The 16,347-nt window shown below is 42.2% G+C and overlaps 1 protein-coding gene across 1 annotated transcript in view; it reads left to right on the top strand.

The window, feature by feature from the left end:
- Positions 1-16,347, top strand: part of LOC122551046 (sestrin-3-like) — a 63,899-nt gene that overhangs the window by 25,897 nt on the left and 21,655 nt on the right. Inside the window, 2 exon segments of the mRNA XM_043692689.1 lie at positions 1,340-1,484; positions 6,412-6,434. Of these exon segments, the coding sequence (XP_043548624.1) occupies positions 1,340-1,484; positions 6,412-6,434 (168 nt within the window).

Consider the following 16,347-nt stretch of genomic DNA (forward strand, 5'->3'; position numbering starts at 1 on the left):
ATTCTTTTTGGATAACTGATTGTTTGGATAACATTTTTACGGGACCTTGAGATCTTGTTCAGATAATCCTAATTTTGGATAATTGACATTCGGATAACCAAGGTTGTCCTCTAATATAAATAGCTGGGGTGCAAGCATTGATTGGTGTGATTCCTCACTGTTCACTGGCTGCCACTCAGAAAATGACTCATCTATTACTATCCTTTATTTCCTGTCTGTCAATCAGTTTTCTATCCATGTCAGTACACCACCCGTATCTGGAAAGATGATCATCAATACATTCACTATTTCTAGGATCACTTCCTTAAGTATCCTCTTAGGCTGTTTTATGATGCACCTCTATGGTAGGTTGACCTGCTGACCCAGAGGTAGGGAAACTACCATTGTGCTACAAAAGCAAGTCAGTGCACATGTGCAGTTTCTATAATACTGAAGATTTGCGAAATTATTTCTATTGAGCTGGTGACTATTGTATTATCACTTACTCATCATTCACGCAAGTGCAGGCATTACATCCAGTTTGCAGCTATAGAATTCAGTATCACACATTTAATCACTTTTAATGTGCTCTAGCTCCCACCAAACTTTGCCAAGTGCTTAAGTGTTGTCCTTGTTGATCTCTCCTTTAAAATGTGTTTGCTCTTTTCCTAGAAGAATTTCTAGGTACTGTCATTTAGGGAATTTTGGAGACACTATTCAATTTCCATACTGAAGTTTTTGACTGTAGTTAGGTGGTCATGGGTCTGCTACATAAACATTGGTAAATGAAAAGAAAACTTTGGAAATGAAAGTACAAGCTGCTCGGAAATATCTATCTGAATCCTATCATGACCGTTTTTAGGGGCGGGGCAATCACTACTTTTAGGTGCACTAAATTATAGACAGTGATTTTGTATCTTAGAATGGCTGAAAGCTTTCTTAACGCAGCATCTAAGAGGAAGATTGCTCATAAGAATCTGAGTTACTTACACAATATGAAGGACAAGAAACTGACTTTTTTTTCTTTCCTGGGTTAAAATTCTACACTAATTCTTTGGTAATTCCTTAAAACATGATTTTGTGTTCTATTCTTTCACACTTAACATCAAAATGCATCTCCTTAACCAAGACAGTACTTTCCAGTTTGTGCAATATTTGTGAAACTGATTCCCTTTTGTATTTGTAATGTTGCATTAGGTTTATAGCATATCATCCAGGTGACCTCACAATAAATTTATTCTGCAGTTTCTAATTAAGCAAAAACATCTTTAATAGCTGAAGTAATTTAAGCATTTACTATCTCAATTTTGGCCTGAATACCAAGTTCTGCAACTCAGCACAGTTCTAAAATGTTTCATAGACTTCAGATTCTGTCAGTGAATTGGAGGTTCTAATGGAGAGAATGAAGAAACTTCAGGAGGAAAATGAGGAAGAAGCATCACAAGAAGAGATGGCAACACGTTTTGAAAAAGAGAAAAAAGAGAGCCTTTTGGTAATTACTGGAGGTAATTCAGTCTTTTATTTATAATCTTAAGCTTTTTAAAAATTTGTAACATTTGCAATTCTGCCTTTAAATAATTTTTCCTAATTGATCAAAGTTGTGGTCTCAGAGTAATCTATAGAACAATCATACATGTTTTCACTTTGTATCTCCTTCTTGTCTATCTGACCTTGATCCCTAAAATAAGCTTGTAATCTGCATTGGGGTCAACTGCTCATCATGGATGATAGGGACATATTGATAGAATGATGATTTTAATGGGAAATTAAAATTTATATGCATTGCTATGGAGGACCATAAAACATAGAACGCTACAGCGCAGTACAGGCACTTTGGCCCCCGATGTGCTGACCTATGAAACTAATCTGAAGCCAATCTAACCTACACTATTCCATTTTTTGACCATATGTCTATCCAATGATCATTGAAATGCCCTTGAAATTGGCAAGTCTACTACTGTTGCAGGCACTGCATTCCACACCCCGACTACAGAGTAAAGAAACTACCTCTGACAGCTGTCCTAAAATCTATCACCCCTCAATTTATAGCTTTGCCCCTCCATGCTAGCCAACATTTGAGGAAAAAGGGTCTTACTGTCCACCCTACCTAACCGGCTGATTTATCTCATGTCTCCAATTAAATCACCTCTCAACCTTCTATTTAACGAAAACAGCTTCCAGTCCCTCAGCTTTTCCTCATAAGACTTTCCCTCCATACCAGGCAACATTCTAGTAAATCTCCTCTGAACCCTTTCCAAAGCTTCTATATCCTTCCTATAAGGCAGTGATCAGAACTGTACGCAATACTCCAAGTGCAGCCGCACTAGAATTTTGTACAGTTGCAGCATGACCTCATGGTTCTGGAACTCAATCCCTCTACTAATAAAAGCCAACACCGCATATGCCTTCTTAACAGTACTATCAACATGGGTGGCAACTTTCAGGGATCTATGCACATGGACACTGAGATCTCTCTGCTCATCTACACTATCAAGAATCTTACCATTTGTCTAGTACTCTGCGTTCCTGTTCCTCCTTCCAAAGCGAATCACCTCACACACTTTTCTGCATTATCTCAGCCCAGCTGGCAGCTTGTGTCCCTTTGTAACCTGCAATATTCTTCAGCACTATCCACAACTCGACCGACCTTAGTATCATCTGCAAATTTAGTAACCCATCCATCTACATTCTCATCCATGTCATTCATAAAAATGACAAAACAGTGAACCAAAAACAGTTCTTTCGGTACATGACGAGTAACTAAACTCCAGGGTGAATATTTCTCATCAATCACCAACCTCTGTCTTTCAGCTAGCCAATTTCTAATCCAAACTGCTAAATTACCTTCAATCCCATGTCACTGTATTTCGTGCAATCGCCTACTGTGGGGAACCTTATCAAACACTTTACTGAAATCCATATACACCACATCAATTACCTTACCCTCATCTACCTGTTTGGTCACCATCTCAAAGAACACAATAAGGTTTGTGAGGCACGACCTACCCTTCACAAAACAGTGTTGACAATCCCCAATCAACTTATTCCTTTCCAGATGATTATAAATCCTATCAGTTGTAGACGTTTCCAACAATTTACCCACAAGTGAAGTAAGTCTTACTGGTCTATAATTACCAAGGTTGTCTCTACTCCCCTTTTTGAACAAGGGAACAACACTTGCTATCTGCCAGTCTTCTGGCACTCATCCTGTAGACAATGGTGAATGATTTTGGGATAGTGTAGGGGGACGAGCTGAGAATAGTTCACAGGTCAGCGCAACATCGAGGGCCGGAAGGGCCAGTTCCGTGCTATATTGTTCTATGTTCTATAAAGATCAAAGCCAAAGGGTCTGCAATCTTCTCCCTGGCTTCACGGAGAATCCTAGGAAGGATCTAATCTGGCCCAGGGGACTCATATTTTCACACTTTCCAGAATTACTAACACCTCCTCCTTGCAAAGCTCAATACCATCTAGTCTAGTTGCCTGTATCTCGTAGTCTCCTCGAGAACATTTTCATCAGTATTCACACTAGAAAAAGACCATATTCATTTAGCGCTTCCGCTGTCTCTTCCGATTCCATACACAATGTCCCACCACCATCCTTGATTGGCTTTAATCTTACCCTAGTCATCCCAACAACGTGACCTCTCCTTTTCTGTTTCTAACCTCAGCCTATACTACCACTGTAGACGAGCCCTCAAACATCCTTTCTGCCACTGTGTAATACTGTCCTTGATTACCAATTGGATGTAGGTTTGCTCGCTGAGCTGCAAAGTTCATTTCCAGACATTTCATTATCTTACTAGGTAACCTTACACACATCGAGTTAGACCCCATCTACCACCCCGAAAAAAGGAACAGGAAGTGACTTCACTACAGGAAATAACATCACCAACCCAAAGAAACCCAAAACATATAAATAGAAAGCAGGAATTTTCAGCATTGCTTCGTCTGATGCCCACTGAAGATGTTACCTAATAAGATAACAAAACGTCTGGAAATAAACCTTGCAGCTCAGCGAGGAAATCTACATCCAAAACCTCAACCTGAGCTACAAATCTTCTCAAAACTCGCTTGATTACCAATGCTACACCTTTTTACCATCATCTCTGTTCTTACTGAAACATCCAAATCCCAGAACCTGCAACAGCCATTCCTGTCTTTGCTCTATCCAAATCTTCGAAATGGCCATAACATCGAAGTCCCAGGTATAAATACATGCTGCGAGTTCACCCACCTTATTTCAATGCTACTGGTGTTGAAATAGAGACACACTTCAACCAACTTCTTACTTGCTGGTGCCCACTAGTGACCGTGATACCTTCTTTCTGATCTCACTACTCTCAACCTCCTGTATACTGGAACTACAATTTAGGTTCCCATCCCTCTGCTAAATTTAAACCTTCCTGGAGAGCATTGGGAAATTTTCTCCCCCAGGATACTGGTACCTCTCGGTTCGGGTGAAGACCATTCTGTTTGCAGAGATCCCACCTATCCCACCAATTATCCATGAATCCAAAACCCTCCCACCTGCACCATGCCTGTAACCTCATGTTCATCTCCTCTCTCTCCCTATTCCCCGCCTTGCTAGCACATAACACTGGCAACAAACTGGAGGATAACAACTGTTTGTTTTAGCACTAAGCTTCCACCCTAGCTCCCTGAATTTCTGTCTTAAATCCCCATCTCTCTCTCTCTGCCTAGGTTGTTGGTACTTATGTGGACCATGACTTGGGGTGGCTCCCCTCCCCCTCAAGGATCCCAAAAACACAATCGCATACCCTGGCACCTCTGAGGCAACATGCCAACCATGAGTGTCTCTTATTCACAGAACCTCCTATCTTGTCGCCCTAACTATGGAGTCCCCAATGACTAATGCTCTGCTCCTCCTCACCTTCCCTTCTGAGCAACTGGAACAGAATTGGTCCCTGAGATGTGTGCCCCATTGCTTACCCCTGGTATGTCGTTTCCACCCCAAAATGGTATATTTTGTTGAGGGGAACACAAGGGATCCCTGCACTGCCCGATGGCTCCCTTTCCATCCCCTGATGGTAACCCACCTACCACCTCCCTGTACCTGAGGTGTGACTACATTCCTGTAACTCCACTCAATCATGCCCCCTGCCTCCTAAATGATCCAAAGTTCATCCAGCTGCAGCTCCAGTTCCTAAAGCTGTTTTGAGGAGCTGGAGTTGGGTAGACTTCCCGAAGATGCAGTCAGCAGGGACACTAGTGGTGACCCTTACCTCCCATGTTCTGCAGGAGGAACATTCAACTGCCCTAACCTCCATTCCCACTATTCTGAATTCTCAGCAACAGTACTGAAAAATATAAATAAAAAATTGTCACCTTACCAATCTGGCATACAGAACCTTTTTTTCTTTTTGTTAGAGGAGGATGGGCAGGAGACATTACCCAAGTATTGTTTTGGGTAAAGCATCTGCTCAAATATATAACCTCACTTACCTATCAGTCCCATGTCTGCACTGCCTGTACACCAGGTAAGCTTTTATACCTGTAAATTTACCTTCTCATCAGGCCCCTGATCCTCGCTGTCACTCCTCCCACTGCAACTGCCGCCAAAAAAATTCTAAGAAAAAGTCAATGGTAGGAATAGGCCACCAAATAGTAACAACATATTGAGGTGGGCAATAAACAATGAAATAACTGATATTTTCACAGGAATTAGTTATCATAGGGGATTTTAATCTGCATGTTGATGGGACGAGTCAAGTTGCTCAAGGCAGCCTTGAGGAGGAGTTCACTGAATGTATCTGTGATCATTTTCTTGAACAGTATTTAATGGAACTAACAAGGGAGCAAGCTCTCCTAGACCTGGGGCTGTATATTGAGACTAGAATAATTAACTATCTCATAGTTAGGGATCCTCTTGGAAGGAGCAATCATAAGATGGTTGACTTTAGAATACAGATGGAAAGTGGGAAGATAAACTCCAAAACCAGGGTCCTGTGCTTAAACGCAGGCGACTACAATTGAATGAGGGAGGAGTTAGCTAATATAGACTGTAGTAAAGACTTTATGGTGTGACAGCTGAGGAACAGTGGAGGTCTTTCAAAGCAATTTTTGTGTTCAGCAAGAGCATATACCAGGGAAAATGAAGGATTGTAGGAAAGGGGATAATCTGTCATGAATATCTAAGGAAATAGGCTATCAAATTGAAAGATAAGGTATAAAAAGTGGCAAAGACCAGTGGGGAAACTAGAAGACTGGCAAAACTTTAAAAGGCCAACAGAAAGCCATTTAAATAAAAAGCTATAATGGAAAATAAGATATATTCTGAGCTAGTTTACTTTCAAAGACAGATAGCAAAAGAGTGGCTAAGGTAAATATTGGCCCTTTAGAGGATGAGAAGGGGAATTTAATAATGGGAAATAACAGGCTTTGAACAGGTATTTTGTGTTGTTTTTACAGTGGAGAACGCTAACAGCATACCAGTAATTGACAAAGGTTAAGGTAGGTGAGGACCTAGAAATGATCATTATCATGAGAGAGGTAGTGTTTGGCAAACTAATGGAGCTAAAGGTAGACAAGTCTCCTGGCCCTGATGCAGCACATCCCAGAGTATGAAAAGAGGCAGTGGGTGAAATAGCAAATGCATTGGTGGTAATTTTTTCCAAAATTTACTTTGGGGCAGTTCCAGCAGATTGGAATACAGCAAATGTGATGCCACTGTTTTTTTTTAGAAAAGGAGGTAGACAAAAGTTGGGGAATTGCTGGTTATCTTAACTTCTGTAATGGGCAGATGCTTGAATCGATCATCATGGGAGAAATCGAAAGACATCTAGATAGAAATTGTCCCATTGGACAGAGGCAACACTGGTTCACGAAAGGCAGGACATGTTTAACTAATTTGCTGGAATTCTATGAAGACATTGAGTGCAGTGACTGACGGGGCCAGTGGGTGAGGTGTATCTAGATTTCCAAAACACATTTGACAAGGTGTGCATAAAATAAAGGCTGCTGCATAAGATAAAGGTGCACTCCCTAATGAGCAATGTATTAGCATGAATAGGATTGGTTAATTAACAGGTAACAAAGAATGGGGATAAATGAGTGCTTTTCCGGTTGACAATCAGTGTGTAGTAGCATGCCTCAGGGATGAGTGTTAAGACCACAATTGTTAGCAGGGCAGCGGTAGACGTTCGGTACGTGGCCACCGCCATCCGACGCCTTAAAACGGCGGTGCTCGGACCCGACGTAGTGCACCAGTTGGAGGATGCTCAGGTGTGCGGTGGGATCCCGTCCGCGCTCACCCCAGCCCGGACGGAATTTCACATTGGCCCCAAGGTCCCTTACTTCCCGCAGGAGCCTGTGCCCCACAACCTGAGCTGCCTCCGGAATTTTAATTTTGTCTCGTTCAAGGATGTAAAAAGGAGGGCCCTGTATAGACTGCTGCTGCACACCGTCCACCTCTTCTCCCTCATCCACCATCCGGACACGCCTTGGCCTGCCCATTTGCCACCGGGCGGTGGGGATCCCCAGTGGAGGGCTCTCTATGCGGGAGTCCTCCCCCTTTCTCTCGGGGATCTGGGGTGGAGGATGCTGCACACAGCAGTCCCCTGCAACCGCAGATTGCGGTGGTTCACTGTGGCGCTGTGGAGTCTGTGGACCATGTATATATTGGGTGTGGGCATTTGCACTCCCTTTTTGATTTTCTGAAAAACCTCCTCCTCTGCTTTTGATTGCACTTCAGTCGCACGCTTCTGATCTTCGGGCACTCGGTACGGAGGAGGGAGGGCAGGTCTGAAGACCTCCTCGTGGGTCTGCTCCTGGGCCTGGCCAAACTGGCCATAAACAGGTCCAGGCAGCGGGCCGTGGAGGGGGTCATTAGGGCCGACTGCCTGCCCTCTTCCACGGTTACGTTAGGGCCCGGATGTCCTTGGAGAAGGAGCACGCGGTGTCCACCAACACCCTGGAGTTGTTCAGGGAGAGGTGGGCGCCGCAGGGAGTGGAGTGCATTATTTCTCCCTCCAACTCTATTTTGATTTAGTCCCTACCCTCCCCTTCACTGTTTTTGATCACACAGCATTGCCCTTTGATGTGAAGGGCAGTGTTTGTCACTGGCCACCCGGGTGTTTTCCTATCTTCCTGGTGGTGGAATTTGAATAAAGATTCGTGCACTTTGTGTCTGTCACTGTGTCTCACACCTGCACTCACACACACCATGGGTGCTGGGGAAAAAATAAGCACTACCACACTTAGGTGGTAGTGTGGGAAAGAGAAAAAGAAAAAAAAATATAAACAGGAATGTCCCTACCCTCCCCTTCACTGTTTGATCACAAAAAAAAACAGACCACAATTGTTTACAATTTACATAGATGATTTGAAATTGGGGACCATGTGTCAAAGTTTAGGTCAGTTGGAGAGGATTCTGAAAGTTTGCAAAGGGACATCGTTTAAGTGATTGAGTGAAGGTCTATCATATAAAGTACAATGTTGATAAATGTGAAGTCATCTATTTTGGTATGAATAACAATAAATAGGACAATTATTTGAATGGTAAAACATTGCAGCATGCTGTTGTGCAGAGGGTCCTGGGTGTCCTTGTGAATGAATCACAAGGTTGGCTTGTAGATGTAACAGGTAGTTAAGGCAAATAGAAAGTTGTCCTTCAGTGCTAGAGGGATTGAATTGAAAAGCAGGCAGGTTGTTAGAGCTGTATCGGATGCTGGTGAGGTCACACCTGGTCTCCCGAATTGAGAAATAATGTACTGACACTGGAGAGTATGCAGAGAAGATTCACTAGGTAGGTTCCAGAGTTGAGAGGGTTGACTTATGAGTAGACTGGGATTATATTCATTGGAATTTTGAAGAATATGGGGGGAATTTTACAGAAGCATGTAAAATTATGAAGAGAATAGGTAAGATTGGATCAGGGAGAATGTTTGTTTGCACTGGCAGGTGAAATGAGAATAAGAGAATATGGTCTCAAACCTAGGGATAGGAGATTTAGGACTGAATTGAAGAGGAACTTCTTTACCCAAAAGGTTGTGAATCTATGGAATTCCCTGCTCGGTAAATTAGTTGAGGCTTTCTCATTGAATATTTTTTAAAGTTAAGAATTTTTTAAACAGTAAAGGAATTGAGGGTTTTGGTGAGAGGGTGGGTAAGTGTAGCTGAGGCCATGAAAAGATCGGCCATGATCTTATTGAATGACAAAGTCGGCTTGAAAGTCCAGATGACCACCAGTTATTTTGTTCTCCTTTAGTAATAATTCATGTATTTCCTTCCACAGTCTTTACAGGTATTGCATTTCAGATTATCAGCATAAATTGTGGAAAAAAAAATTCCCACTGACTTTGCCAATGACCTTAAATCTGTGACCTCTTACTGAAAGTCCTGCCAATGGAAACCAATCTATCAAACTTGCACATGCATCATAAATGTGTAGACTACAAATGAGGGAATTAGGTAATGTGGTTGTAATCATTTAATAATGAAAAAAAAATGATGACAACTAAAGTGTTTCCAAGCTGTGACATTAGGTCAATTGCAGTCTGCAGTGAAGTAATCCTTTATGGTTATACACAAGTGAGCTACTTGTCAGCTTAGTGGGAATCAACAACTTACATATTAAGCTATTTGCATGTTTACTTAGTAATACTGATGCTAGGTTACAGTGATCTTCAGCCATTATTTCAGATTGCTTTTGTGGATATGTTGTTCCTCCAAATTGACTTGAACAGGGATAGTTTCAGTGTTTTGCTTGAAAAGTATACACAGTGTGCACTGAGATTGACCCTTATTTAAAACCAGACCATGTAGTCTGTCAATGACTAATGATGGACTAGAAATTCCTGAATCTTGAGATAAACCTCAGGTCACAGTTTCTCTTTGTACTCATTAAATGAGCCAATAAACCAGTATAAGCTATATTTGATCTCCAATCAAAATAGTTTACTTCTGGAGGAATACATTTTGTTTCCACTTGTGGGTTAAAGGAAAGAAATAGCTGTAAGACCATAAGACGTTGAAGCAGGAATTAAGCCATTCAGCCCATTGAGTCTACTCCACCATTCAATAATGTTTCTTAAGTTTCTTAACCCCACTCTCTTGCTTTCTCTCCATAATCCTTGATCCCCTTGACACTCAAGAACCTATCTATCTCAGTCTTAAGTGTACTCAATGACATGCCTCTACAGCCTTCCGTGGAAATGAATTCCATGCATTCATCACACTCTCCATCTGAAGAAATCTCTCCTTTATCTCTGTTCTAAAAGGCCTTTGCTTTACTCAAAAAGGCCACGTCCTCAGGTCCTAGTCTCTCCCATCAATGGAAACATCTTCCTAACTCTGTCCAAGTCATTCAGTATTCTGAATGTTTCAAATAGATTCCTGCTCATCCTTCTAAACTTTGGAGTTTAGACCAAGAATCCTCAAACATTCCTCATTGTTAAGCTTTTCATTCCTGGGACTATTCTCATGAACCTCCTGTGAACAAGCTCAGAGGCCAGTACATCCTGAGATATCGGGTCCAGAACTGCACACAATACTCCACATGTGGTCTGACCAGAGCCTTTTAGAGCCTCGGAAGTACATTTCCTGCTTTTATGTTCAAGCTCTTTCAAAATAAATGCCAAAATTGCATTTGCCTTCCTAAATAATGCTTCAACCCACAAGTTTATCTCAAGAAAATCCTGGACTAGAACTCCCAAGTCTCCTTCCACATCAGACTTCTGAATTTTCTCACCAGTTAGAAAATAGTCCATGCCTTTATTCTTACTGATGTACACGACCTCATACTTGCCCACTTTGTACACCATCTGACACTTCTTTGCCCACTCTCCTAACCTATCCAAATCCTTCTGCAGCGTCCCCACCTCATCAATGCTACATGTCACTCCACTTATCCTTGTATAGTCTGCAAACTTAGCCAGAATGCCCTCAGTTCTTTTATCCAGATCGTAATGTATAAAGTGAAAAGTTGTGGTCACAACACTCAGCCTTGCGGAACACCACATGTCACCAGCTGCCATTCTGAAAAGGATCCTTTTTATTGCACTCTCTGCCAGACAACCAAGCTTCTATCTATGCTAGCACCTTGCCTCTAAACAATGGACCCTTATCTTACTCCTGCATGGCACCTTGTTAAAGGCCTTTTGGAAGTCAAGGTAGATCATTTCCATTGGCTCTCCTTGGTCTAACTCACGCATTACTTCCTCAAAGAATTCTAGCAGATTTGATGAAACCATGCTGACTTTGCCCTATTTTACTATATACTTCCAAGTATTCAGAAATGTACCTACTAGAGAAGGTGCAAAACTTGACCTACACTTGGGAAATAAGGCAGGGCAGGCGACTGAGGTGTCAGTGGGGGAGCACTTTGGGGCCAGCGACCATAATTCTATTAGATTTAAAATAGTGATGGAAAAGGATAATCCAGATCTAAAAGTTGAAGTTCTAAATTGGAGAAAGGCCAATTTTGATGGTATTTGTCAAAAACCTTTGAAAGCTGATTGGAGGCAGATGTTCGCAGGTAAAGGGATCGCTGGAAAATGCAAAGCCTTCAGAAATGAGATAACAAGAATCCAGAGAAAGTATATTCCAGTCAGGGTGAAAGGAAAGGTATAGGGTAGGTATAGGGAATGCTGGATGACTAACGAAATTGAGGGTTTGGTTAAGAAAAAGAAGGAAGCATATGTCAGGTATAGACAGGATAGAACGAGTGAATCCTTAGAGTATAAAGGAAGTAGGAGTATACTTAAGACGGAAATCAGGAGGGCAAAAAGAGGACATGAGATAGCTTTGGCAAATAGAATTAAGGAGAATCCAAAGAGTTTTTATAAATACATTAAGGACAAAAAGGTAACTAGGGAGAGAACAGGGCCCCTCCAAGATCAGCAAGGCAGCCTTTGTGTGGAGCTTCAGAAAATGGTGGAGACACTAAATGAGTATTTTGCATCAGTATTTACTGTGGAAAAGGATATGGAAGATATAGAATGTAGGGAAATAGATGTGACATCTTGCAAAATGTCCCTATTACAGAGGAGGAATGTTGGATGTCTTGAAACACATAAAAGTGAATAAATCCCCAGGACCTGATCAGGTGTACCATAAAACTCTGGGAAGCTAGACAAGTGATTGCTGGGCCTCTTGCTGAGATATTTGTATCATTGATAGTCACAGGTGAGGTGCCGGAAGACTGGAGATTTGGTTAACGTGGTGCCACTGTTTAAGAAGGGTGGTAAGGACAAGCCAGGGAATTATAGACCAGTGAGCCTGACGTCGGTGGTGGGCAAGTTGTTAGAGGGAATCCTGAGGGACAGGATGTACATGTATTTGGAAAGGCAAGGACTGATAGTCAACATGGCTTTGTGCGTGGGAAATCATGTCTCACAAACATGATTTTTTTTTGAAGTAACAAAGAGGATTGATGAGGGCAGAGCAGTAGATGTGATCAATACAGACTTCAGTAAGGTGTTCGATATGGTTCCCCATGGAAGACTGATTAGCAAGGTTAGATCACTCAGAATACATGGAGAACTAGCCATTTGGATACATGTGGTTGTGGAGGGTTGTTTTTCAGACTGGAGGCCTGTGACCAGTGGAGTGCCACAAGGATTTATGCTGGGTCCTCTACTTGTCATTTACATAAATGCTTTGGATGCGAGCGTAAGAGGTACAGTTAGTAAGTTTGCAGATGACACCAACATTTGAGGTGTAGTGGACAGTGAAGCGGGTTACCTCCGATTACAACAGGATCTGGACCAGGTGGGCCAATGGGCTGAGAAGTGGCAGATGGAGTTTAATTCAGATAAATGCGAGATGCTGCATTTTGGGAAAGCAAATCTTAGCATGACTTAATGGTCAGGTCCTAGGCAGTGTTGCTGAACAAAGAGACCTTGGAGTGCAGATTCATAGCTCCTTGAAAGTGGAGTCGCAGGTAGATAGGATAGTGAAGAAGGTGTTTGGTATGCTTTCCTTTATTGGTCAGAGTATTGAGTACTGGAGTTGGGAGGTCATGTTGCAGCTGTACAGGACATTAGTTAGGCCACTGTTGGAATATTGCGTGCAATTCTGGTCTCCTTCCTATCAGAAAGATGTTGTGAAACTTGAAAGGATTCAGAAAAGATTTACAAGGATGTTGCCAGGGTTGGAGGATTTGAGCTATAGGGAGAGGTTGAACAGGCTGGGGCTGTTTTCCCTGGAGCGTCGGAGGCTGAGGGGTGACCTTATAGAGGTTTACAAAATTGAGGGGTATGGATAGGGTAAATAGACAAAGTCTTTTCCCTGGGCTCAGGGAGTCCAGAACTAGAGGGCATAGGTTTCGGGTGAAAGGGGAAAGATATAAAAGAGACCGACGGGGCAATGTTTTCACGCAGAGGGTGGTACGTGTATGGAATGAGCTGCCAGAGGACGTGGTGGAGGCTGATACAATTGCAACATTTCAGATGCATTTGGATGGGGAATTGAATAGGAAGGGCTTGGAGGGATATGGATCGGGTCCTGACAGGTGGGTTGGGATATCTGGTTGGCATGGACGGGTTAGAACATAGAACATAGAAAAATACAGCGCAGTACAGGCCCTTTGGCCCTCGATGTTGCGCCGATCCAAGTCCACCTAACCTACACTCGCCCACTATCCTCCATATGCCTATCCAATGCCCGTTTAAATGCCCATAAAGAGGGAGAGGCCACCACTGCTACTGGCAGGGCATTCCATGAACTCACGACTCGCTGACTTGGGTTGGACCAAAGGGTTTTGTTTCCATGCTGTACATTTCTATACTCTGAATCTTATTCTTGACTATGGACTCCAGGATCTTACAGACCACTAAGGTTTGGCTAATCGGTCTACAATTATCTGCCTTTGGCCTATCAGCGAATGGTACATGAATTACATGTCTTTATGTCTGTTGACAGGATGGGGTGGAGTAGTCAAATAGCATTCTGAGACTCTCTGTTTAGGCTAGCAGATGGAAATCATGTGGGTAACCTCACAGACCATTATTTTGCCCTTATATATTTCCATTATAAAAATGGGTACAGCATTTTTACACAGCATTCCAATTACCTCTATATTTGTGTCCATAGAAGAAGAAAAACAAGTAGCTGGTATGTTTTTGTTCATAATTTTAAATAATTAATATATTGAGAAATGGCAGGGCAAAGTCTGTAGTGCACATCCTATTCCATGAGACTCCAGGACATTTCTTGCATTTCAGATCATTGTATGTGCAGGAAGTATCAAACTGCAGTGGCTTGATTTTTGGGATTGAGCTTTCGCTATAATGACACCAGTTGCAAGGTTGAGAGCTTTGTTGATGCCACAATTATTGATGTGGACATCCTACAATTTAAGCATTTAGGTGTAGAGAGAAACTGAATGAATTCCCAACAGGGAATGCAGGAGTGCCCTGTCTGCAGTCCACAGATAGTTTTGTTCTGGGAGTTAAAGTTAAATTGATGTAAAATCACTCTAGAACATAAAACATATAACTTTATAACACAGTACAGGCCCTTTGGCCCTCGATGTTGCATCAATCTGAAGTCAATCTATCCTACACCTATTTCATTTTCATTCATATGTTTATCCAATGGCCATTTAAATGCCATTAAAGTTGGCAAGTCATCAACTGTTGCAGGCAGGGAATTCCATGCCCCTACTACTGAGTAAAGAAACCACCTCTGACATCTGTCCTATATCTATCACCCCTCGATTTAAAGCTACGTCCCCTCATGCTAGCCATCACTGTCTGAGGAAAAAAGCGCTCACTATTCACTCTATCTAACGCTCTGATTATCTTTTATATATCTCAATTAAGTCACCTCTCAACCTTCTCCCTCACGAAAACAGCCTCCAGTCCCTCAACATTTCCTCATAAGACCTTCCCTCCATACCAAGCAATATGCTAATAAATTGCCTCTGAATCCTTTGCAAAACTTCCATATCCTTCCAATAATGGAGACATCGAATTTCCTGCTCTTCGGATGCTGCCTGACCTGCTATGCTCTCCCTATTACCACCCCACCTACCTTTCCCTCAGCCGCACTTCTTTCCTTAACCCCCCTTTATGTCTGAGCTCCCTTCCTCCTCCCCAGTCCTGATGAAGGACACAAAATGAAAACATTCCTCCTCCGATGCTGTCTGAACTGCTGTGCTCTTCCAGCTCAGTGTTTTATCGACTCTGACTTCCAGCGTCTACAGCCATTACTATCTCCAGGGCTTAATCTTAGTTTTGAATTTACAGTAAATTGCCTCTGAATCCTTTACAAAGCTTCCACATTCTTCCAACAATGCGTTGATCAGAAATGTATGCAATACTTCAAGTGCAGCCACACCAGACTACAACATGACCTCGTGGCTCCGAAACTCAATCCCTCTCCTAATAAAAGCTAACACAGCATATAACTTAACAAACCCTATCAACCTGGGTGGCAACTTTCAGGGATCCATGTACAAGAACACAGAGCAGAACACTCTATTCATCAACACTGCCAACAATCTTACCATTAGCCCAGTACTCTGCATTCCTGTTGCTCCTTCCAAAATGAATCCCCTCTCACTTTTCTGCATTAAACTCCATTTGCCACCTCGCAGCCCAGCTCTGCAGCTTACTTATGTTCCCCGGTAACCTGCAACATCCTTCGGAACTATGCACAATTCCACCGGTGTCATTGGCAAATTTACTAACCCATCCTTCTATACACTCATCCAGGTTGTTTATAAAAATGACAAAAAGCAGTGAAGTAAGACTCTCAGGTCTATAATTACCAAGATTGTCCTACACCGCTTCTTGAACAAGGGAACAACACTTGCTATCCTCCAATCTTCTGACATTATTTCTGTAGACAATGATGACATAAAGATCAAAGCCAAAGGCTTGGCAATCTCCTCCCTGGTTTCCTAGAAAACCCTAGGATAGATCCAATCTGGCTCAGGGGACTTGCCTATTTTCACACTTTCCAGAATTGCTAACACCACCTCCTTGTGAACTTCAATCCTGTGTATAAACCCTGAAAAATTATAAAATCCATTTCCTTCTTAACAAAGGAATTTTAAGTTGGAGATATTGAGCTAAATATCTGATAATATCTTGAAGCAAAGTATGTCAGAATTAAGTTAAGTAGAACTTGGAATTTCTCTGTTTTATTGCCTGGATGTTTGCTGAGAGAGGTGCAGCTTAGATCTGATCTGTGCAATTTGCAGCTCTGAGAGATTAGCCAAAGTAAATGATAGAACATGAGCAGAAAAAAAATTAACTTCATTTTCACTGTATGGAGTGCAAGTAGGGCTTCTAACATGATGTATTGTATCCATTGCTCCCGATGTGGTTTCCGCTCCATTGAAGGATCAAGCGCAAACTCTGGGACCAATTCACAGAGCATCTGCACTCTATACGTTCC

The sequence above is a fragment of the Chiloscyllium plagiosum genome, chromosome 6 (assembly GCF_004010195.1).
Source record: "Chiloscyllium plagiosum isolate BGI_BamShark_2017 chromosome 6, ASM401019v2, whole genome shotgun sequence".
In the NCBI taxonomy this organism is placed as follows: Eukaryota; Metazoa; Chordata; class Chondrichthyes; order Orectolobiformes; family Hemiscylliidae; genus Chiloscyllium; species Chiloscyllium plagiosum.